This window comes from Nomascus leucogenys, chromosome 15 (genome assembly GCF_006542625.1).
Source record: "Nomascus leucogenys isolate Asia chromosome 15, Asia_NLE_v1, whole genome shotgun sequence".
Lineage (NCBI taxonomy): Eukaryota > Metazoa > Chordata > Mammalia > Primates > Hylobatidae > Nomascus > Nomascus leucogenys.
Genome location: NC_044395.1, coordinates 58,520,430 through 58,542,810, shown reverse-complemented (window position 1 = coordinate 58,542,810; position 22,381 = coordinate 58,520,430). Strand labels below are relative to the sequence as shown.

At 49.7% G+C, this 22,381-nt stretch overlaps 2 protein-coding genes across 6 annotated transcripts in view; one reads left to right on the top strand and one right to left on the bottom strand.

Moving 5' to 3' along the window:
• Nucleotides 1–25: 25 nt before the first annotated feature.
• Nucleotides 26–16,878, bottom strand: KCTD21 (potassium channel tetramerization domain containing 21). Of its 3 annotated transcripts, none has more exons than XM_003254658.4 (2): nucleotides 16,828–16,878; nucleotides 26–3,346 (listed from the first exon to the last, which is right to left on the bottom strand). In XM_003254658.4, exon 2 carries the CDS (start codon nucleotides 3,315–3,317, stop codon nucleotides 2,535–2,537), a length of 783 nt encoding a protein of 260 aa, XP_003254706.2. In that variant the 5' UTR covers nucleotides 3,318–3,346; nucleotides 16,828–16,878; the 3' UTR covers nucleotides 26–2,534. The 3 variants fall into 3 exon arrangements, with proteins under 3 accessions (XP_003254706.2, XP_030650679.1, XP_030650678.1); XM_030794819.1 differs by having other exon boundaries at nucleotides 16,779–16,831; XM_030794818.1 differs by lacking the exon at nucleotides 16,828–16,878 and adding an exon at nucleotides 16,187–16,450.
• Nucleotides 16,879–17,062: 184 nt separating this feature from the next.
• The window catches only part of USP35 (ubiquitin specific peptidase 35), a 26,212-nt gene continuing 20,893 nt past the window's right edge, over nucleotides 17,063–22,381 (top strand). For all 3 annotated transcript variants that reach the window (XM_030794812.1, XM_030794810.1, XM_030794811.1), the window contains exon 1: nucleotides 17,063–17,412. The gene's annotated coding sequence lies outside the window, so the exon portion shown is untranslated. The remainder of the gene's footprint in view (nucleotides 17,413–22,381) is intronic.

Below are 22,381 nucleotides of genomic sequence, written 5' to 3'. Positions count from 1 at the left end.
CCCGTTACAAGCAGACACAAAAGAATAACAATCCTTTATACTGTATTCTCACGTACATTATTTCATTTGATCCTCACAACAGCCCTGTGAGGTAGGTAGGGTTATGTATTACTGTTATGCCCATTTCACAGATGAAGAAATGGAGGTGGCTCAGTGAGGTGAGTGACTTGCATAAAGTCACACAGCATGTTAGTGGCTTCACTGCTTCTGCAACTTCTCTAAAGTCAAGCTGCTTGGATTAGGGAGCACCGAAAAGATGGACAGTTTTATGGAAAAGGAAAAAGGGCAGTGGTGATTTGTAAGATTTCTTCATCAAATTTTGTTGTGACCACAGGTTCTGCTACTTGGTCTAAACTAGGTTCTCCATGAGGGGCTCTCCCAAGTACTCTTGGCCTGGGACAGCTGTCTTTTTTTGGGATGGAGTCTTATTCTGCAATGGCACACTCCCAGCTCACTGCAACCTCTGCTATCTGGGTTCAAGCGATTCTACTGCCTCAGCCTCCCAAATAGCTGGGGTTATAGGCGCCTGTCACCACACCCAGCTAATTTTTGAATTTTTAGCAGAGATGATATTTCACCATGTTGGCCAGGCTGGTCTTGAACTCCTGACCTCAGGTGATCTTCCTGCCTCGGCCTCCCAGTGTTAGGATTACAGGCATGAGCCACTGCGCCTGGCAGAAAAGCTGTCAGAGAGACTACTGGGTCCCACTGTAGGGGGAAAAGGGCCTTTACTGCCCAAGGGAGCTGGCTCTGCCCATGGCCCAGTGTACAAGCTCCCTACTCACAGGGCCTATCTATGGGAAGCCCCTTTCTGGGTCCCCTTCCCATGGGTGCCTGTGTCACCAGGCTTCCTTGGCTTTGAGGACCCCTGCCCAGTGGGGAGGACCCTGGGACTCTCCAGGCCAAAGTCAATTTAGGGATGAATCATGACGTGCAGTTTGGAGGCCTGCACGGCTCATCACCCGGTGGGAAGCAGTGCTTGGGTTGCTTGCCCTGGATGGCACCCCACAGAGACCCAGGCGTAGGACACAGGACTGCTGGGGAAGGCCGCCTTCCTGAGGGCAAGGTCTTAGGGGCCGCACATTTACTCTAAGAGCACTGTTACAGTTCATACCGCTCCTGGGCTCCTTGCTGCACAGCACCCTCGGAGACCGTCTCTTTCCTCTGGATCTCCTCAGGGGCCGTGAATCTTCCTCTTCCAACAGAAAATGGTCGAAAGGCATATGGAGCCACAGATGGTGGGGAAGGTGGGTGAAGTGGGGGTCACAAACGAGGTAAAGCTATAACAAAAGGGGACTGACTTACAGGGGATAGAAAAGAGCTAACTTTGATTCTGAAGACAGATCCCAAAGGGGAATCTGAATTCTGAGTAACGATGTTTTCAGAAAAATGTCTGGTCTCTCAAGGTGACTATTTTGAAAGCAAAGATATATAACTGGGTGAATGGGAAGGTCTGCAACCAAGATCCAGCAAGTGGCAGGACAGATTTTGGCTCAAAATAGGGAAGAACTGTCTGTCAGCACCGTCCAACCACAGCCAGAGCTGCCTTGGGGATGGCACGCTTCCTATCAGCTAAGGCATGCAAGCAGGCCAAGGTGATCACTTGCAGGTACCCAGGGAGAGGCGCATATCTTCAGATGTGCTGGGGTGTTCTAGGGGTGGGGGAGGACTAAGCAATCATTGAATGATTTCCAACCCTGAGAATCCATAATATATTTGTTGAAAATGACCTGTTTCAATGATACCTCAAATTTGTGGGACAACAATGACAAAATTCAGGCAACAGGCTGGATTTGGAAGTGATTTCATCACACTGGCTGCAGATACTTGCACATCTTTGCAAAGATAGCAGACCCTTTCTGAAGCCAGGAATCCCTTGATTCAGCCCCATCAAGAGGGACATTCCTACCTTCTGAATCCTGCCTGGACACTCACTCCTCTAGACCTTGCCACACCTCATCTCTGTCCCCCAAGAGGGGACACTAACAGGGCTCTGAGAATGCACAGCATTCCAAGCCAGCCAAACATGGTCACCCCTGAGCAAACATCCACAATCATGGATGCACCCTGGGGAGGGAGAAGCAGGTGTGACAGGAACCACTGGGGACTTTATGTCCTGGTTAACTGGAGGTAGCCTCTTGTTCTCATCCCATCCTCTCCACCAGGGCCTTCTTACAGATGGATAAATGTGGCACTGGCTAGTGGTACAGAGAGATGGAGCCCAGGAGAAAACTGCCGCTCCTTTGTCCTGGCTGGAAAATCCTATGGCCTCCTTTAGTACACATCAGCTGACTCTTCACTTGTCATAATAAACTGCCTGTCTGCAGCTCAAAATGGCAAGAAAAAAGGTGGTTCCGTTCAGAGGACACTGGATTCCAAAAGGTGGACTTCATCATGGGGGGAATCAAGTCCTGCTACACAATTAATACAGATTAGTATAGTCCCCTGCCTCGCACCACTGGCGAGATGCCCTCCAAGACCTGGCTGACATGAGCTTCTTGGGACTCCCCGTCTCCAATGTTGTTGGGGTCCTTTTACCTGTACCGTATTAATCGAATAATCTTATTGTTCATAAAATCCAGAGCATGTGGGTGAGAAGAATCGATGCAGAAGCCATCGCTCAGAGCGATTTTCAGTACCTCTTCCACGAAGACCTGGAAGCTGTTGATCTGCTTGTTGGCGGGCACCACCCAGAGCCTCTTGAGGTTCTGCTTGGTGTACTCCTCCTCTGGCAGGCCCTCCACATTGGCCACCCAGTCCAGAGTCAGGTGGTTGGGGTCCTGCAAGTGGCTGGTGATGGAGGAGAGATTGCCATTGGAGCAGTAGAAGAGCTTAGAGCCAAGGAGCTTGAGGAAGAGGCAGGAGGTGCTGAAGATGTTGGCGTTGAAGACCTCCATGCTGGAGGAGGAGAGGCTGTAGATCTGGGGCGCCTCGCGCACAGTGAAGTGGACCGTCTGCACATGCTGGTTCAGTGTGATGTTGAGCATGGCATTCTTCTCGGCCTTGGAGAGCTCCACTTCCTTCTCCTGCAGGGCCTCAATCAGGGGCTGCACCTGGTAGAAGTCGGCCTCCCTGCGGAGCAGCCCCATCTCCTGGAAGTCCTCGGGCAGGTCAAGGTGGGAGGTCCGCAGGAAGTTGAGGATATAGCGGAACACTTTGCCGTCACGGTCAATGAAGCAGTTGCCCTGGCTGTCCCTCTTGGTGGGCATCTTCCCGCTGAACATGGCGCCTAGCATGGAGTCAGGGAAGCTGGTCAGGGTCGCCAGTGAGGTTGTATAGAGCTTCCCCCCGACGTTCAGCGTGATGGGGTCGGACATGGCAGGAGACTGGGTTGCTGGAAGTAGTCCTGGAGAGGGTGACAAGTGAGAAATGACTATAACCAAACCTTATCTGAGAACTCACAGTCCTTAACTCCTTATTGTACATCAAGCCTATGCCCTTGGGATCGAAATGAATTAATACCTTATGAATGGGTGATAATTGCTAACACTGTGCAAAGTACATTAGCTTCACTAGGAAGAGGGAAAGGAGAAAGGGAAAAGGAAAGGAAAAAGGAAACAGGGAAAGAAAGGAAAGGACCCCTAAAGCCTGGGTCCCCCCCCGCCCCCCTCTGCCGCCGATATTCTACTTTAATTGGTCTGGAATACTGCCCCAGCACTGGTATTTTGAAAGAGTTCCCTTAGTGATTCTAAATGTTCAGTTAGAATAGAGAACCACTGGTCTAAAGAAAGAAAGGAAAACGTGCCTGGACTGAAAGCTATGCTACGTGTTTATACATATATTTGCTTACATAATAGTTGTATCAGCCAGGTGCGGTGGCTCACACCTGTAATCCCAGCACTTAGGGAGGCCGAGGCGGGCAGATCACCTGAGATCAGGAGTTCAAGATCAGACTGGCCAACATGGTGAAACCCAATCTCTACTAAAACTACAAAAATTAGCTGGGCATGGTGGCGGGTGCCTGTAATCCCAGCTGTTCAGGAGGCTGAGGCAGGAGAATCATTTGAACTCAGGAGGTGGAGGTTGCAGTGAGCCGAGACTGCGCCACTGCCCTCCAGCCTGGACAACAAGAGTGAAACTCCATTTCAAAAAAAAAAGTTGTATCATCTTTTGACACAGACAATATAATCATCCATTCCTGTTGTGCAGATGACGAAAACTGTGCCAGGATTCATTCCTCAAGCCCAGAAAGGTGAAGTGCCTTGCCAGGATTCAAACTTAGGTTCTTTTATATGAAAGAAAAATGTGTACATGCTTACTAGCCAAAGATCGGTATGTTCTAAGTATTCAACAAATGGTCTGAGATTTATGACTCCAGGCTCAGTGCTCCTCCTTCTGTACCAATGACACTGCTGAATTTAATTATTTTTCTCTCTCAAAGGTTTGACAATGAATGGCCATGATTAGTGTCATTTCCATCTATCTTGAAGGCCCACAGTGGGTCACTCAGCTGTCCAGACTGCAAATGACAATCCTTTCTAGACTTTCACTGCTCCCATGCTGACTTGCCTTGCCATGAAGATGCTCTTGGCTCCTGGTGGCCTGTCCTTTGCTGTCATAACACCCCAGGCTTCTCTGAAACTGGCTGCAAGGTCAGTGCAAATGCAGGACTCTGTCAGAGCACCCTCCTGAAGGCACCCTATCCACTCCTTAACAAAGCCCCCCGATCTCTCAGCTGTCAGCATCTACGGCTGGCAAGTCTCCTTCACCACATCTTCTAGAAAACAGGAAATCTCAGCTCCAGCTTCCAACACTATACTTTCCCCAGAGCCAACCTGTGGACCAGATTCAGCAATCCTTCTCCGACATGGCAGGTAGGGATGCCAAGAGGAACTGGCCCCAGTATTACCCCCAGAAGAGCCTGTGCTGGTAGAGGAGACAAGAGAGAGTAAAGGCACAGTGACAAGACAGGTAGAAGATGTGGGAGATGGTCTGGAATGAACCTTGGCACATCAAAAACTATCTGGCTGGCAGACACAGTGGCTCATGCCTGTAATTCCAGCACTTTGGGAGGCGGAGGCGGGCAGATCGTTTGAGCTCAGGAGTTCAAGACCAGCCTGGCCAACATGATGAAACCCTGTCTCTACAACAACAACAACAACAAAGCAGGGTGTGGTGGCGAGCACCTGTAGTCCCAGCTACTTGGGAGGCTGAGGTGGGAGGATCACTTGAGTCTGGGAGGTCGAGGCTGCAGTGAGCCGTGATTACGCCACAGAACTCCAGCCTGGGAGACAGAGTGAGACCCGGTCTCAAAAAACAAACAAAAACCCATCCTTTCAAGCATGCTTACTGTCCAGATGGAGAAACAGAGGTCTGAGGAGACACCTCCCCAAAGTCACCCAGCAGGGGTGGCGAGAACTTCTCAACATTTCTACCTCCTGAAGAGGCTGACTGCACTGAGGCCTCCTTTCTCCAGAGGATGGGGGCCATGCCACTGTGAGAGATACTCAGCTGCCATATAGATATATGCATGAGAGATACTCGACTCTCTTGCAGGGGCAGAGGTATGCCCCCTCATGATTCCTCCCCAGTCTAATGGGGCACTTTGATATTGCAGAAAGGCATTCCCCATCTGGAGTGTCTGAGGAGAAATGAGCCCATGTGAAATACAAAATCGTCAGTAGAAGCCTGGAGCAGATGGGCTGTGAGACAGTGGGGAGGTCCACAGAGGTGTGGGCGAGCTGCCGTTGGGGGCATGGCTGCTGGTGTAGAGACGGCTGCGAGGCAGCAACTGGGGAGGGTGCTGTGACTCAGGGCTGAATCTGGCCAATTCTCTCTCCAGAGGGCCCAGGCAAGAGGTGGACCCAGGAGTGGGTCCCCTTTACTCAGTCCAGAATCTTCTTCCCTGTTGCCCTCTTTGCAGGACTCTAGTCTACTCCAACTGTTTTCTTCTGGATAGAAATGTGCACGTTCTAGTTTCAGTCTCTCTTTCTCCTTGAAAACAAACACTCCCTCCCAACATTGGGTTTCAGGCCCAGGCTCTGTAAAGTGGCTTAACTTCACGGCAGGAAAAGGAGTAGGTATCAGAGAGGACATGGACAGTTCCATGGACCACAGACCCTTATCTCTTCCATGAATTAGTGCTGAAGTGCTCAGAGCATTACAGGCGGGGGAGGTCAGGAGCCACAGGGCATTCCCTGGGACCCCTGGATAGGTGCCCAAACTCTTATTTCTCTGCTTGCAAAAGCAGCAGAGCACCTGCTTTCCTGCGCCCCCAATGACGTCATGGCTCCCGGTCATTTGTCTGGGGAGAGCAGCACAGTTGCACAGGCAGTCAGGGCAGAGGCTGGCTAACAGGCAGGTCTCCTGCTCCGAGTCTAGGGTGCTCTCTGTGGTGATCTCCCCTTACCTATTGAGTCACAGAGCTCAGTCCTCTAAGCCCTTCTTTTCTTTTTTTTTTTTTTTTTGAGATGGAGTCTCGCTCTGTCGCCAGGCTAGAGTGCAGTGACGCAATCTCAGCTCACTGCAACCTCTGCCTCCCAGATTCAAGCGACACTCCTGCCTCAGCCTCCTGAGTAGCTGCAATTACAGGCATGCGCCACCACTCCCAGCTAATTTATTTTGTATTTTTAGTAGAGATGGGATTTCACCATGTTGGCTAGGATGGTCTCGATCTCTTGACCTTGTAATCTGCCCGCCTCGGCCTCCCAAAGTGCTGGGATTACAGGCGTGAGCCACCGTGCCTGGTCTAAGCCCCTATTTTCTAGTCACAGGGCCACAGTGTCCATCATCACAAATCCATGGCCCTGCTACAAAAGGCACAATGACATAACACGAGGGGAGTTTCATGAGTCGGCGGAGGTTTGCAGTCAGGTAGTAATGAACTAACACCACTGAGCCTCAGTCCCTTATGTGTTCCCAGATGCCTCCTGGCCGCCTCCACCTGGATATTCTGCAAGTGAGGCAGGAGAACAGGGTCTGGAGACACAGAACTTAAGGCCAATTTGTGCTAACTTCATAAAAGAAAAAACACCAAGGTCTGGGGGCAAAAAATCTGAGGCCAATTCTGCTGACTTCCCAAAGCTGGATCAAAAGGAAAATCCTGGGACTGGGGGCAGGGACCCTAAGGCCAATTAACACCGAATTCCTAAAGCTGAACCAAGAGGAAAAATGCCATCTCCCCAGCTGGGAGACAAAGGATCAAACGCTCCTCTCTCTGCAACCCTCCCACTCCACCATGTCTCAGGTGGAAAGGGAGGGGGGCCTTGGATTGGGACCATTCCTTTATCTGCATAGGGTGCCCATTCACCTCAGCCTTTAATTAGCCACAGACTAAATCCTTCGTCCAGATAAGGGGTAGCTGATAAGAACCTCAAATGGGGTACTTAAAGCCCAGAGAACTTTGTAACTGGGCCTTTGAGTTTCTTGCTCCGGCCCACTCCCACCCTGAGGAGTGCTTTCTCACTTTAATTCCTGCTTTCGTTGCTTCATTCCTGCATTTCATTCCCCTGCTACTCTTCTTCTTATTATTTTTTTTAGTAGAGACGGGTTTCACCATGTTGGCCAGGCTGGTCTCGGACTGACCTCAAGTGATCTGCCCATCCAGGCCTCCCAAAGTGTGGGGATTACCACGTCTGGCCCCTCTGCTACTTTGTTCAAAACGCCAAGGACCTGGACAATTCGTAGTCAAGACCCTCCACCAGTACCACAGGTACCAGAAGCCTCACCTGTGCCTTCCTCTGCCCATAACTCTGCTGTGAACTCTTCTCAGCCACCCAACTGCCTGAAGGAGGCAGCCCCGACTCTTCAGCCCTACGGTTTGTCTTGACTGTCTCCTTGAACCCATCCCTATAGCTACTCCCAGAGCTTGGGCCTCATCCCTGCCCCCTGCACCCCTACATCCTCACTTGACTCCCTGCCTTCTGTCCACCTTCCTTTCTGGTCTGCAGACTCACCTTCCTGAAGCACTGTCCCTGCCCAAACCACCTTCCTCTTTCCCTCTCCTGTCTAACCCTGCCCTGCACGCACTCTAGACACCACTGAGTCAGTCTCCTTCACGCTGTCACCTGCCCTGCCTTTGCTGTCCCTAGACCACCCCGGTCTACCTTCTCTACCCTCTCTGCTGTCTACCTTTCAGGCCCAGCCTATGAATCATCACCTCTGTACTGCTGTCCCCAGATCTCCACTAGGTTAACAGCTCTCCTCTCAGGGCCTCCTAGTGCCTTGCACAACCCCCTCTGGCAGCACTCACCATTCCATCTTCAGTGATCTGCTTTGCACATGGCCCTCTTCCCTGGCTATATCAAAATGCAGATCAGTGGACATCCACATGGGGAAAAAAAGAACCTTGGTCCATCGCTCATGCCGTTTATGAAAAATAAACTCAGAACAGATCATAGACCTAAATATAAAATCTAAAACTACACAACTTCTAGGAGAAAAATCTTTGCAACTGTGGATTAGGCAAAGATTCCTTGGATAGGACCTAAAAGGGACAAACCATTAAAAACATCAATAAACTAGACTTCATCCACGTAAAAAGCTTCTGCTATTCAAAAGACACTGTTAAGAAAATGAAAGAATAAGACACAGATGGAGAAAATATTTGCAAAACACCTATCTGACAAAGGATTGTTAACCAGAAGATATAAAGAACTCTCAAAATTCAGTAAGAAAATAACCCAATTAAAAAACACACAAAGCTGGGTGCAGTGGCACATGCCTGTAATCCCAGCACTTTGGGAGGCTGAGGCGGGCAGATCACTTGAGGCCAGGAGTTCAAGAACAGCCTGGCTGACATGGTGAAACCCTATCTCTACTTAAAAAAAAAAACAAAAAACAACTAGACAAAAGATCTAACAAATATTCCAGCAAAGAAGATATGTAGATGACTGACAATCACATGAAAAGATGGTCAGTATCATTAGTCATGAGAGTATGAAAATTGAAACCACAATTATATGCTACTATATACCTATTACAGTGGCTCATATAAAAACTGACAATGCCAAATGAAGGTGAGTACACAGAACAATGGAAACCTCATACACTGCTGGCAAATGGTAACCACTGTTGAAAATAGTTTGACATATGGTATGGTTTGGCTCTGTGTCCCCACCCAAATCTCACCTTGAATTGTAATAATCCCCACGTGTCAAGGGCAGGACTAGGTGGAGATGACTGAATCATTGGGGCGGTTTTCCTCATGCTGTTCTTGTGATAGTGAGTGAGTTCTTAAGAGATCTGATGGTTTTATAAGGGGTTTCTCCCTTCACTTGGCACTTCTCCTTGCTGCTGCCACGTGAAGAAGGACATGTTTGCTTCCCCTTCCGCCATTATTTTAAGTTTCCTGAGGACTCCCTAGTCCTGTGGAACTATGAGTCAATTAAACCCCTTTCCTTTGTAAATTACCCAGTCTCGGGTATGTCGTTATTAGCAGTGTGAGAATGGACTAATACAGCATACAATTATCACGTGACCCAATGACCCTACTCCTAGATATTTATGGCAGAGAAATGGAGACATATGTCCATGCAAAGACTCATGTGAATGTTTATGGCAGCTTATTCATAATTGCCCAAACTCAGAAACAACTAAAATGTAAACAGATAAATTGCAGTACATCCATACAATAGAATATGACTCAGCAATATATAAGAACTACTAAAAGACATTACCGCATACATGAAAATTTCAAAAGCATTATGTCAAGTGAAAGAAGCCAGCCTCAGAAGGTTACATGGTGCATAATTCTATCTGTATAATGTTCTGGCAAAGGCAAAACTATAAAGACAGAAATCAGATTAAGTGAATTCCCGGGGCTGGGTTGGAGAGAAAAGACTGGTTACAAAGAAACACAAAGCACATTGTGGAGTGATGGGAATATTCTATTAGGTTGGCACAAAAATAATATGATGTGGTGGTGGTCAAATATCTTTATAAAGACTGTCAAAATTCATGTAACTATATACATCTAAAAGGGTGAATTTTGGCCACCTGTAGTGGTTCATGCCTATAATCCCAGTACTTTGAGAGGCCAAGGCAGGAGGGTCACTTGAGCCCAGGAGTTCAAGGCCAGCCTAGAAAACATAGTAAGACCCCTGTCTCAATTAAAAAAAAAGTGTACATTTTACCATACTTAAGTTTTACCTCCATAAACAGGAAAAAAATGAAGGTTGTGACCTATTGGCAAGTCATGACATCAATACAGTTAAGTGGGTTGTGACCAATTATATATTGTTGTGAAACTTTTGTTTCAGTTGTATGTCTATGAACTGGATTATGGTATCTTCATACTGTGGGTGACAAAACAATTTTTTTTGGAAACCACTGCCTAGTTTGTGAGCTGAGAGCAACTGCATGTCTCACGTCTGCATAGTCACCGCCTCGCACTCCGGGGAGGGGTTGTGTGATACTGTGATATAATAAGCAATATACACTTTAGATTTGTCCCCAGCTGTTGGCCAGGGCTAAAAACTGTGTAATTTCCCAAGTGATAATAGCTATAGGAACTTCTTCTATTTTAATAATTGGTTTTGTCCCAGTAGGTGGAGGCTGCAGTGAGCCAAGACCGTAAACTCTGGTTTGGGTGACAGAGCCAGGCCTTATCCCAAAGCACCCCCTGCCCCGCCCACACCAAAATTAATTATAGTTGTTATGCTGTCCTAATCCAAATCCCAATAGTATTTTTCAAAAAAGATTTAAATAATTTTAAATAATTAAAATTTTAATCTGGAAGCACTGATGACTGATAACCTGAAAGAGTATTTGAATAAGACATCTTAGCGCAATGTATTAAAACAGATTATAAAGCAATGACATTTCACTCCGTGGTTTTAAAACAATGAGAAGGAATTTGGTAATAAATGTGAAGAGACACAACTAGCAATGTTTAAAAATAAACATATTGATAAATATATTGATCCTTACAACTCTGGGACCCAGGCAGGACCAATCACATTGTCTTTGTTTCAAAGACAACCTAAAGCAGACCCAAAGAGCGTGAATCCCTTGCCCAGGGCTTCATGTGGATTCTTGACCTCAGAGTCATGGCCTCTGGGCAGTTCTGGTTTGGAAACCCTTCAGAGAACCAGTCCTTTAGACGTCTTCGGCAGGAAGCTGAACCCAGCCACAGAGGTCCTAGCCAACAGCCTGTATACTCATGGAGACCTGGAGTAGGCAAGGGCTCTTTTCTGTGCAATTTCCTTTTCTCCTACATTACTGTTCACTTCCATAATGAGCATTACTTCTATAGTGAAATGACTTACCATGCAATCCTGTCAGTGGGGACTAGCTGTTGTAACAATGAACGTACTGAGTAATGAAAATTGTCCATCTATCATCTATCAATCACCTATCCATCATTTCCTAGCTCTGCTCACTCATAGAGACTAGAAATGACACCCAGTAGCAATAAACACACCTAGCCCTGGATCTTTGTTTCTGAATGTCATCATCTCTTCTAAAAGAAACCAGGACTTCCTGGAGAAACTGATTATTCCTGGACTTTTACAGGAAAAGTTCAAGGTGAGTTCATACAGCCCATACAGTGGATTAAAACAACAACAACAACAACAACAACAGTCCAGGCTGGGTGTGGTAGCTCATACCTGTAATCTCAGCACTTTGGGAGGCCGAGGCGGGTGGATCACCTGAGGTCAGGAGTTCAAGACCAGCCTGGCTAACATGGCAAAACCATCTCTACTAAAAATACAAAAAATAGCTGGGCGGGGTGGCATGCGCCTGTTATTCCGGCTACTTGGGAGGCTGAGGCAGGAGAATTGCTTGAATCTGGGAAGCGGAGGTTGCAGTGAGCCAAGATCGTGCCACTGCACTCCAGCCAGGGCAACAGAGTGAGACTCTGTCTCAAAAACAAACAACAAAAAACAAGAGTCCATAATGTTATTCCCAAAAGAAAAAAGAGGGCGAGAAGAAAGGAGTGAGAAAGATAGAGGAAAAATTAATTCTATAAAAAAGAACACTAGCTAATAAACACAGAAGGAATGGCAGAATTAGAAAATTACCAATTTGCAACCCTCAGCATTGTAATTCAAGCAAGGATCATCCAAGGATGTGGTGTGAAAGGTTATCAGGAACACATAATTAGAGAATCACTTCACAGATTACTTATTAATTGTAAGAGAGAAAAATTTACCCTTACGACAGAGAGATCAGGTTGCCATGACCTTAACTAATAATCAAATTTAGCATTCATGGATAGTAAGACCCTGACATCATATCCTCCTGACATGCAGTAAGTACACAGATTGCCCAAAACTCAAATCTAACCCGAATCTAATCATTGATAAACCAATCAAACATATTTAAATAGGTGGAGAAGCTCTATTTATTTATTTATTTATTTGAAATAGAGTCACACTCTATTGCCCAGGCTGGAGTGCAGTGGCACAATCTCGGCTCACTGCAACCTCCACCTCCTGGGTTCAAGCAATTCTCTTGCCTCAGCCTCCTGAGTAGCTGGGAGTATAGGCACGCACCACCATGTCCGGCTAATTTTTGTATTTTTAGTTGAGATAGGGTATCACCATGTTGGCCAGGCTGGTCTGGAACTCCTGACCTCAAGTGATCTGCCCGTCTTGGCCTCCCAAAATGTTGGGTTTACAGACATGAGCTACCATGCCAAGGGGCTCTATTTAGATTAAATGAGTTGATAAAAGAGATATAATAGAATGCAATACGTACATCTTGACTGGATCTGATTTTAACAACCAGAAACTAAGGTATTTTTGGGCAATTAGAATTTTTTTTCTTTTTTGAGACAGGGTCTCACTCTGTCGCCCAGGCTGTAGTGCAGTGGCACGATCATGGTTCATTGCAGCCTTTACATCCCCAGGCTCAGGTGATTTTCCCAAGTAGCTGCGACTACAGGTGCACGCTACCACACCTTGCTAAATTTTGTAGTTTTTGTAGAGATGGGGTTTCACTATGTTGCCCAGGCTGGCCTTGAACTCCTGGGCTCAAGCAATCTGTCTGCCTTTGCCTCCCAAAGTGCTGGGGTTACAGGCATGACCCATTGCACCCGGCAGAAAACTTTGAATAACTATTACATTGGGTAATACTGACTTTTTGCTTATTACATATAATGTATTATGGCTATATAGTAGAATGTCCTTATTAGGGGATACATGTTGAAGAATTTAGGGGTCAAACGTCAATCAACTTATCTGTAACTTACTTTTTTTTTTTGAGATGGAGTCTTGCCCTCTCACCCAGGCTGGAGTGCAGTGGCGCGATCTTGGCTCGCTGCAAGCTTCGTCTCCCAGGTTCACGCCATTCTCCTGCCTCAGCCTCTCCGAGTAGCTGGGACTACAGGCGCCCGCCACCACGCCCGGCTAATTTTTTGTATTTTTAGTAGAGACGGGGTTTCACCGTGGTCTCGATCTCCTGACCTCGTGATCCGCCCGCCTCGGCTTCCCAAAGTGCTGGGATTACAAGCGTGAGCCACTGCGCCCGGCCCTGTAACTTACTTTTAAATAATTTGGCCAAAAAAGTGTGTGTGTGTGTGTGTGTGTGTGTGTGTAAAAGCACAATTGGCAAATTGTGATTTGGCGTATCTAGGTTAAGGGTTGTACTTTAAGCTTTTATGTAAGCTTGAAAATTTTTAAAATATTTGTATTTTAAAAGAAGGGGGAAGAACACTTCCTTCATAGGGCCAATAGATGTAAAGTTACAGTCATAGTGCCAGACCCCAATAAATAGCCAGATTTAATAAGTTACAGGTTTACTACTACTACTTAGAAGTGTGAAAAGCTCGTCATTTTCCTTCCCAAGTGTTTCTGAATTTTGAAGGGTGAGGATGCCAACCAGGGCTAAGTGGTGGTGGAGTTAGAATCTGAGCCTGGGTGGGCAGTCTGGATAGAGCCACCACCCACAGAAACCACACCACTAGGCCTATTTTTTTTTTTTTTTTTTTTTTTTGAGATGGAGTCTCGCTCTGTCACCCAGTTTGGAGTGCAGTGGTGTGATCTTGGCTCACTGCGACCTTCGCCTCCCAGGTTCAAGTGATTCTCCTGCCTCAGCCTCCTGAGTAGCTGGGATTTCAGGTGCGTGCCACCATGCCCGGCTAATTTTTGTATTTTTAGTAGAGACGGGGTTTCACCATGTTGGCCAGGCTGGTCTCAAGCTCCTGACCTCAAGTGATCCACCCACCTCAGCCTCCCAAAGTGCTGGGATTACAGGCGTGAGCCACCGCGCCCGGCCAGGTCTGCCTATCTTCTGTGCTGTGATTCTGCCTGGGAGAAGACTGCTGTTCAGGCCTTGTTTTTCCTGCCTCATCATGAACCCAGAATCTCTGTACCCTGGCAGGAAAGAAACTCCTGTCATGACTCACTGTGAATGCTGACAAAGAGAGGCCACTCCTGGGCCTCAGAAATGTCAAGGATGGGCAGAAAGAACTGGAGACAGGCCAGGCTCAGTGATTCCTGCCTGTAATCCCAGCACTTGGAAGGCCCAGGTGGGAGGATCACTTGAGTTCAGGAGTTTGAGACCACCCTGGACAACATGATGAGACCTTGTTTCTATAGAGAATAAAAAAAAATTAGCTGGGCATGGTAACACGTGCCTGTAATCCCAGCTGCACAGGCTGAGGTAAGAGGATCGCTTGAGCCTGGGAGGTCAGGCTGCAGCAAGCCGAGATCACGCCACTGCATTCCAGCTTGGGCAATAGAGCAAGACCCTGTCTCAAAAGAAAAAAAAAAGAAAATAAAAGAACTGGAGAGGCTGTGTGGGGAAGGGGCAGACCATGCATGGTATTCAGCATTACCTGGGTTTGCATTTGAATCATCCCCTGCCACTTACTAGCTGTGCAGCCCTAGGCACGTTCCTGGGCAGATGATGATGATCATAACAATAACAAACACTACAGCAATAATAATGGCTAACGTTTATTGAGCAGTTATTACCGTGCTAGGCACTTTATACATGTTAATCTCTTTCAATCTCACAGATGAAGTAGATACTATTATATACCTACTTTACAGACCAACCATACCGGGCCCTCTTCGACTTCTGCAATTTGGCATCTGCCATCCCCTCTGCCTGGACCTTGAAGACAAATCCCATGCATCGGCCAGGTCTCTCAGCTGGAATTCATTCCTTCTCCTCTGCATCTCCGGAGAATTTTATTCTAACCCCTTTCCACAGCCAACTTTAAAGTAGATGGATGCCTGGCTCCCTTGCTGGGGCTGGGGGTGCCCCTTTCTATATCCACAGACGCATGTAGAATAGGGGAAGAGGAAGAAATTTCTCTCCTGTTTAGTCAGATCCATTTTCCCCACCTGGATTTTTAAAACTTTTTAATTTTGAAATGCTCTGTTGAATTTTCAATCTGGAATCTAAAGGGATGTGACAAGGCCGAGGTGATTACTTGGGAGTAAATGCAAGGAGAGCTTCCACTGCGTAAGGGAATGGACAGCACGTGGCTGGGTAAATTTCAAGAAAGACAATGCTCAGAGTGAGTACTGTGTCTTCCAGTAAGTGGGAGACTTCCCCACCTTACCCCACCGGAGAAAGGACTCTTTGCCTTGAAGCCCCTAGGACGACTACCCTTTCTTCACCTCCCCTTCCTGACCACCCCACATCAAAGAGCTGCGTCTATAATTCTGTCTTGCCCAGTCCATATCTCTAAGAAGCCCGAAGGCTGCTCTATTACCATCACAACCCATAGGTAGGAGAGAAAAGATGCTTCCTAGACACAGGGACCCCAGAATGAGCTGCGCAAAAGGCAGGAGCAGAGAGAGATGGGCTGGAAGAAGGACACCACGGAATCTGGCACGGCAAGGTATTCTTTCATCTGGCGTAGACCTCCAACAACCACTAACCATCCCCCCAGCCCCTTCCAGAACTTTCCTTCACCTTCTCGGCTCACTCTCACGCTTCATCTTGTGCTTTTCCTCCGGCAGCAGCACCCCATTTCAAACCGCTCTCTTCCTACGTCTCCTCCAAACAGTAATTTATAAACACGTGCTTTCAAATCCATCTCATTTCATCCTCACAGTACTATAGGAGGGCTGCCTTACAGGCTGCCATTCGGAAGGGTTGGGGGGACTGGTCCTGCCAGACAATTTGCGAAGGTCAGGGCATCAAAACTTTCTTTCTTTCCTGCCTCCCACGCCAAGCTAAACCTCTGCCTCCCCGAGTGCAGGGAAAAAAGCAAGGTCTTTGAAGTAAGAAGTCCTGAGTGGTTTTAGGCAAGTCCCTTCGCTTTTCTGAGCCTCACATTCCTCACCTGTCAACCGCTATGGTGACGCCTCTACTTTCCAGGGCGTGAGAGGTCAATGAGATCACGAGTGTGCCGCACTGAGCTCGGGGATGGACTCTTTATTTCCAGTCAGTAAAGGGAGGTGTTCTATGCATCACAGGCTGTTGCCCACGCTGCCACAGCGCTGCCGGCCCAGGGCTCTCCAGAGCTGGGCGAGTTCCCTGTCATCTGTGTCTCCGCCATTCCTTCCCCAATCTCACTCAGGCTGGCCACATCGGCTTGTTCCGCACCCACTCCCCAGCCCTAAAGCCCCAACTCCGACCTGACAAGTGCCCCACCCCCACCTAGAGACCCCGCCCCTCTTTGCCCCAGCCACCAAGGACTCCTCCCACAGTCCCGACCCTCATTATCCGGGCTTTTCCGACTATCACCATCCGCCCTTGCTCCTCCCACCAGCCCCGCCCCTCTAAGAGGTCTGCCCACTTCGGCTGCCCCTGCTCCGAAACGCGCCCCCTCCCCCGCAGCCACAGGCGCTGCCATCCCCATTTCACAGATGGGAATGGCGAGGCTAGGACAGATTAGTCTCATGGTAAGACAGGTGCTTAGTGGGCCCACGTACCCTCGGCGGTAGTCCCCGAGCCCCGCGACCCCGGCCGTGCCGCACCCACCTCCTGCCCTCGCTCTGCAGCCTCTCCCTCCGCGAGCGGCCAGCGCAGCTTTGCAAGGAGGGTGGAGGGTCGGAGCCCAGCCCAGGGGCGTGGCGGTCCGGGGTCCGCGCGCTGCCCTCCGGGACTGGTAGTTCTCTCTGGGCTTCTCGCAGCTCGGTGCGTCGAGAGCGAACTCCATCTCCCAGGAGGCATTGCGGCGAGCTGCTCTGCGTCCCGCCTCGTCCCCGCCGGTGTCCGGCCGGCTGGCCTTAAAGGGGACGCGGTCAGAGTGGCAGCTGGCGGGGTGGCCCCCGCTCCGGCTCCGCCCCATTTCACGCACCTCGCCCCTCCCCATGCTTCGTCCCGCAGCTGCGGGGCCGCGCCGCAGAGTCGGGCTCCCTGGATACATAGAGGCTTGTGCCAGGCGGGGTGGGAAGACTGGATTTTGCAGTGGAAGCAGCATCTCTTCCGTCTGGGACCTGGCTGAGGGCGTCCCCACCCTGGGGGGAGCAGAGGACCAGCCCTGACCTAGCCGGGCCCAGCCTCGTTCTGCCCGGCCTGAGCGCCCCGCCCAGCAGCCGGCTCTGGCCCACCGGGGTCCGGGAGGTAAGGGGGTTGGGGGCGTGTGTCTGGCTTTGGGGGGCGGTGTCTGCACCCTGGCGTTTCGAGAACCCTGGACTTGCGAGCCCAGGGCTGGAAGTCGGGAGATCTGGGTGCATCCTGGGCCTCACTGTGTGACCTTGGGCGAGTAGCTACTCCTCTCTGGGCATTAAACCCCTCCCTTCATCAATTGTATGTCGAAGTGATCCTGCTCCCTCCCCTTTCGGGTAAGAGGGCATTCGCACCCAGTACCCAGTACATTCGCTCGCTGGCTTTTCGTGGGGCCCTCTAGCTCAAGCGTGGGCTGGGCGCGGGTGCACTAGAGGGAGGGAGGTGGCACAAACTGGGGGGCCCGAGGCCACCATTGCTTGGGATGGGCTTTTCCTATTCTCAGTATGCTGGGCCCTGGGATACCCTCCCCAACCCCCTCTTACGGCCCTGGCCCTTGCAAACCGGAGACCCTGATGTGTCAGCTTGGTGCCCTTCCTTCCAGAAAGCTTGGGGTGGAGTGCGGCCCTCACAGGTTTGTGAGGGGTGGCCCCGCAGGGATAGGTGTGTGTGGTGGGTTCCTGAGGAGGAATAGCTGCTCCTGCTTTCTTCCCTTCTCTCTCCTCCTTATCCTTTGAGGAAGAGCAGTTGCTTTTTACCAGTGAAACCCTTTTTTCATTTTCTTTCCAGGAGACAGTTTGGTGGCCCAGACATGGGCCTCCTGGAGTAGGGTGAAGCACTTCTTCCCAGGGTTGCCTTGGGTAGAAGTTCAGTTAAAAAATACCTAGAGAGATGCTGCCATTCAGACACGTGAGGGGCCAGAGATGGAGGGCACCACCTGGTGTCGGGAGGGGCAGCCTGGTACCCCCAGGCAGCTCTGGCTCCCAGGGGAGTCAAAGGAGGGAGGCTGGCTTCCAGGGTCGGAGAGGGGAGGAAATGTGCTCCTCAGCTCTTAGGTGCTGAGCAGGGGCTGGGAGGGGCTGCTCTGATCTGGAGCAGGGAGAGGTTGACTAACACCATGAAGCCTTCTTCTCAGGTCCTAGGAGATTCTGTGAGCTTTTGACCTGAAGGCTAACCAGGAACAGATTTTTTTTTTTTTTTTTTTGGTTTTGGTTTTTTGTTTTGTGCTTTTTCTTTTGCTTTGGTTGTTTGAACGATTTCTAGAATGGCTAAAGCCTCAGTCCAGTCCAGTGACCTCTGTAGGGGCTTTCTTGACTGATGTTTAAGATTTTCAGGGTTTTTGATATGCAAGACCAGGCCTGGGCAAAGGAGGGGGCGGTGACTGGACCAAAGGTTAGGCCAGTTTCTAGAAGGTACTTTTGTGGTCACATCTTTGGTTTTTTCTCATCTTGCTGTCACATGTCTCTCATGACTCGCTTGACGCACCTTCACTGACACCTCAGTCCTTGGTTCTGTACTGGGCACTGGGCTCAGAGACAGGGATTGGACCTCTGCCAAGGGAGGTCCCAGCCTGGTGGGAGACAGAAACATGGACTCCAGTTACACTGCAGAGGGATGAGAATAGCTAAGAGGGCCTTGGAGGCCAGAACTTGAGACACTTGAATTGTGGAGGGAAAAGGAAAGGCTTCCCAGAGGAGAGGGCATGTGAGCTGGGCATTGAAGGGTGAGTCAGAACTTTCCAGGAGAGAAGAGGGAGAGGCCCTTTTTCAGTAGAGGGGACATTGTGCAAAGTAGCAGTCAGGAAAAAGCCCCCTGCTCCAATGTCTGTAGAGTCTCCACTGAACAATGTTGCTTGAGTTCATCTCCACCCCGGCCCCACATCAGCTGAGTGTCACAGAAAGGGCTTGCATGTCTGGCTCAGGAGTTCAGGAGTTTGGACCTTATTCCGGGTCCAAGGGGCTGGAGAGTGTTGAGCGTTTTGAGAAGCGGCATGGACGGAATGGTGCTTACCGTGTAATAAGCTCCATCTGACGATGCTGCAGGGTGGGTTGGAGAGACTGAGGAGGGATGATGAAGCCTGAGCGGGGCTGAGGGTGTGGCAGTGGGGCTGAGCATGGTTGTGTACACACACATACACACACACACACTGGGTGCTTCGGGGCGATGCAGGTAAGTCAGGCTCCACTATGCAGGAGCAGAGATCAGTCAACACTCAGCAGAAATGCCGAGGGTCATCCGAGAGGAACAGGTGAAGGGATCTGGGCCTTTTGGCAGAGGGATTGGGATTTTCCTGAGTGCTCACTGCATGCCTTGGAGTGTGCTGGTGTTGCTGGGATGCCCCTCAGGCTGGCATGCCAGTAGGGCGAGGGGTATGAGACAAGGGCTTGGGAGGAGCAGCAGTGCTGGCTGGGAAAGGCTAAGGGGTGGGCAGGTAGTCACCTTCTATTTGGGAATTCCGAGGATCACAGAGGTGAAAGAACACCTACCTCCATGGTGGCTGGGCTAGACTCGAAGCCTGGACTCTGTTCTTCTCCAGGACACATGCCTCTGTTGGAGGATGGATTGAGGGAGGGAATTGGGAGATGGGTTAGGAGGCTACTGTGCTAGTCCAGGCAAGAAGTTAAGGGGACTGATCCTGGGTGGGGCTGGGAACACCGAGGTGGCAGCGAGGGCTAATGGAGCAAATGCCTTGGAGAATCAGCAGGATCAGCAGTGCGTGTCTCCTTGTCTCCTTTCCCTGACAGTGTCTGTGTCTCCCATCAGTGCCAGGTGGCCCAAAAATAGACTTATGACAGCCCGGCCCTCATCTTTTATTTTTTGATTTGAGACGGAGTCTTGCTCCGTCGCCCAGGCTCCGCCCACCACCACGCCCGGCTAATTTTTTGTATTTTTAGTAGAGATGGGGTTTCACCATGTTAACCAGGACCTCATCTTTTTTATACCTTGTCTCAACCCTGTGAATGGCAGGCTTGGAATGGTCCCCATTTTCTAGATGAGAAGGCTAAGAAGCCAGGCAAGGGCTCGCCCGAGGTCACCTGATGACTTTGAAACAGAAAACCTGTGTCTTCTGCTTTTAACGCAGGCTCTCCTGGGGGAGGACACGGCTGCTGTTTGCTGCTGCGGTTGGCGCGGGGCAGCTGTCTCTTGAGTCAAAGCCGGCATGGACAGGTCATCTCCTCGCCCAGGGCTTAGCAGGCTAATTAGCAGGCTAATCCAGCCCTCCTGAGGGAGGCAGATTGCAGGTTCCAATCCTGCCTTGCCAAGGCCATGTTCCTCTACCTCTCTGAGCCTCACTTTCCCCATTCCTGCCAGTGGGATAGCTCGCCTTGTCCTCCCTTCCCTGGCCTGATGGGGCCAGGTGAGGTGCAAGCCTCTAAAACCCTTTTATGTGAGTGCATCCAAGATATTGAGTGGGTTTGCTGGTGACCATGGTGACAGCTGTCCTCAGATTGCCTGCGTGGGAGTTGGGGCAGGTGGGCAGGGCTTGCTTGCTGTGGCCAGGCTACAGACTGAGCAGAGGCTGCCGGCTGGCCTTGGAGATCAGAGATCTCATGGAGCAGCTCTATTTGAACTGTCAGCTGCCAGGCTTATGTGGTATTAGTTAGAACAACATGAAATTGCCAACATTTGATCATTCGGTTTCATGTGGTTCAGTCTAATAGCATTTGTTCCCATGTTACAGAAAAGAGGCTCATGGGTATGATTTACTGAGGGTCACACAATGAGTCAGGGCTAGAATGCAGGACTCCTCATTCCTAGTCTGATACTCTTTCTACTCTTTCTGGTACTCTTTCTACTACCAGAGTCTTCCCTGTCCCCAGAACTCCATTTCTGCCTGCCCCCATGCCCTCTTGCTTCACACATGATGCCAGTGCCTCATGGATTAGGGTTTCTTCTTGGCTGCCTGAGTACCAGGATTTCTTGGCATCCTGGGTTGAAAGCATATGAAACCCACTAGCCATCCCAGGGGTCTGGGAGGATGGACTGTTTGTGTGAGGGAAGTTGGCCACAGCAACTGCCTTGTCACAGGCACTACCTAGAAAGGGGACCGGGGCTGAAGGGAGAGTTAAAAAAATTTTTTTCTTTTTTCTTTTTTGAAACAGGAACTCACTTTGTCACCTAGGCTGGAGTGCAGTGGCGTGATCTCAGCTCACTCCAACCTTCGCCTCCCAAGCTCAGATGATCCTCCTGTCTCAGCCCCAACTAGCTGGGACTGCAGGTGTGAGACACTGCGCCTGGCTAATTGATGTAATTTTTTTTTTTTTTTTGTAGAGATGGGGTTTTGCCATGTTGCCCAGGCTGGTCTCAACCTCCTGAGCTCAAGCCATCTGCCCACCTCGGCCTCCCAGAGTGCTAAGATTACAGACATGAACCACTGTGCCCAGCTGGGAGACCAGTTTTTAAAGACACTTTATAGGCCTTTTGAGATTATGCCTTGCAGGGCCACCCTTACAAACATTTCTGCCTCCCCCATCAGACTAGAAGCTCCTTCAAGGTAAGGACTTTGCTTCTGAAGCAACAGGAGTTGACATTTTCTGAGAACTTCCTTGTGCCCAGCTCAGAGAGCCTAAGTAACCTTTATGGGAACTAGAATGTATCTCAGATGAGCCGCATTCAAAGAGTCAAAAAAAACAAAAAACAAAAAAACCCAGAATCGAACACATCATTTCCCTCATTTCCTCATTCAGGAAGCTTAGGGTGGACCCTGAACTTTTTCTTTTCTTTTTTTGAGACAGGGTCTCACTCTGTTACTTAGGCTGGAGTGCAGTGGCACGATCTTGCCTTACTTTACCCTTGACCTCCTGGGCTCGCCACCACTCCTGGCTGGTCTTGAACTCCTGGGCTCAAGCGATCTGCCTGCCTTGGCCTCCCAAAGTGTTGGGACTACAGGCGTGAGCCACCGCGCCCGGCCGCATCTGAACTTGTAGCAGGTGCCCAGGTGCTTCTGAGGCATCCAGGCCAGGATTTGGGAACCACTGATGTCTGCCATGGTTACAACCTGTAACCAACAGTGAACTCTTAAGAGGCACACACTCTTGGCATGAGAGATGCTAGCCACAGACTAATAAGCCCTGGCCCTTTCCTG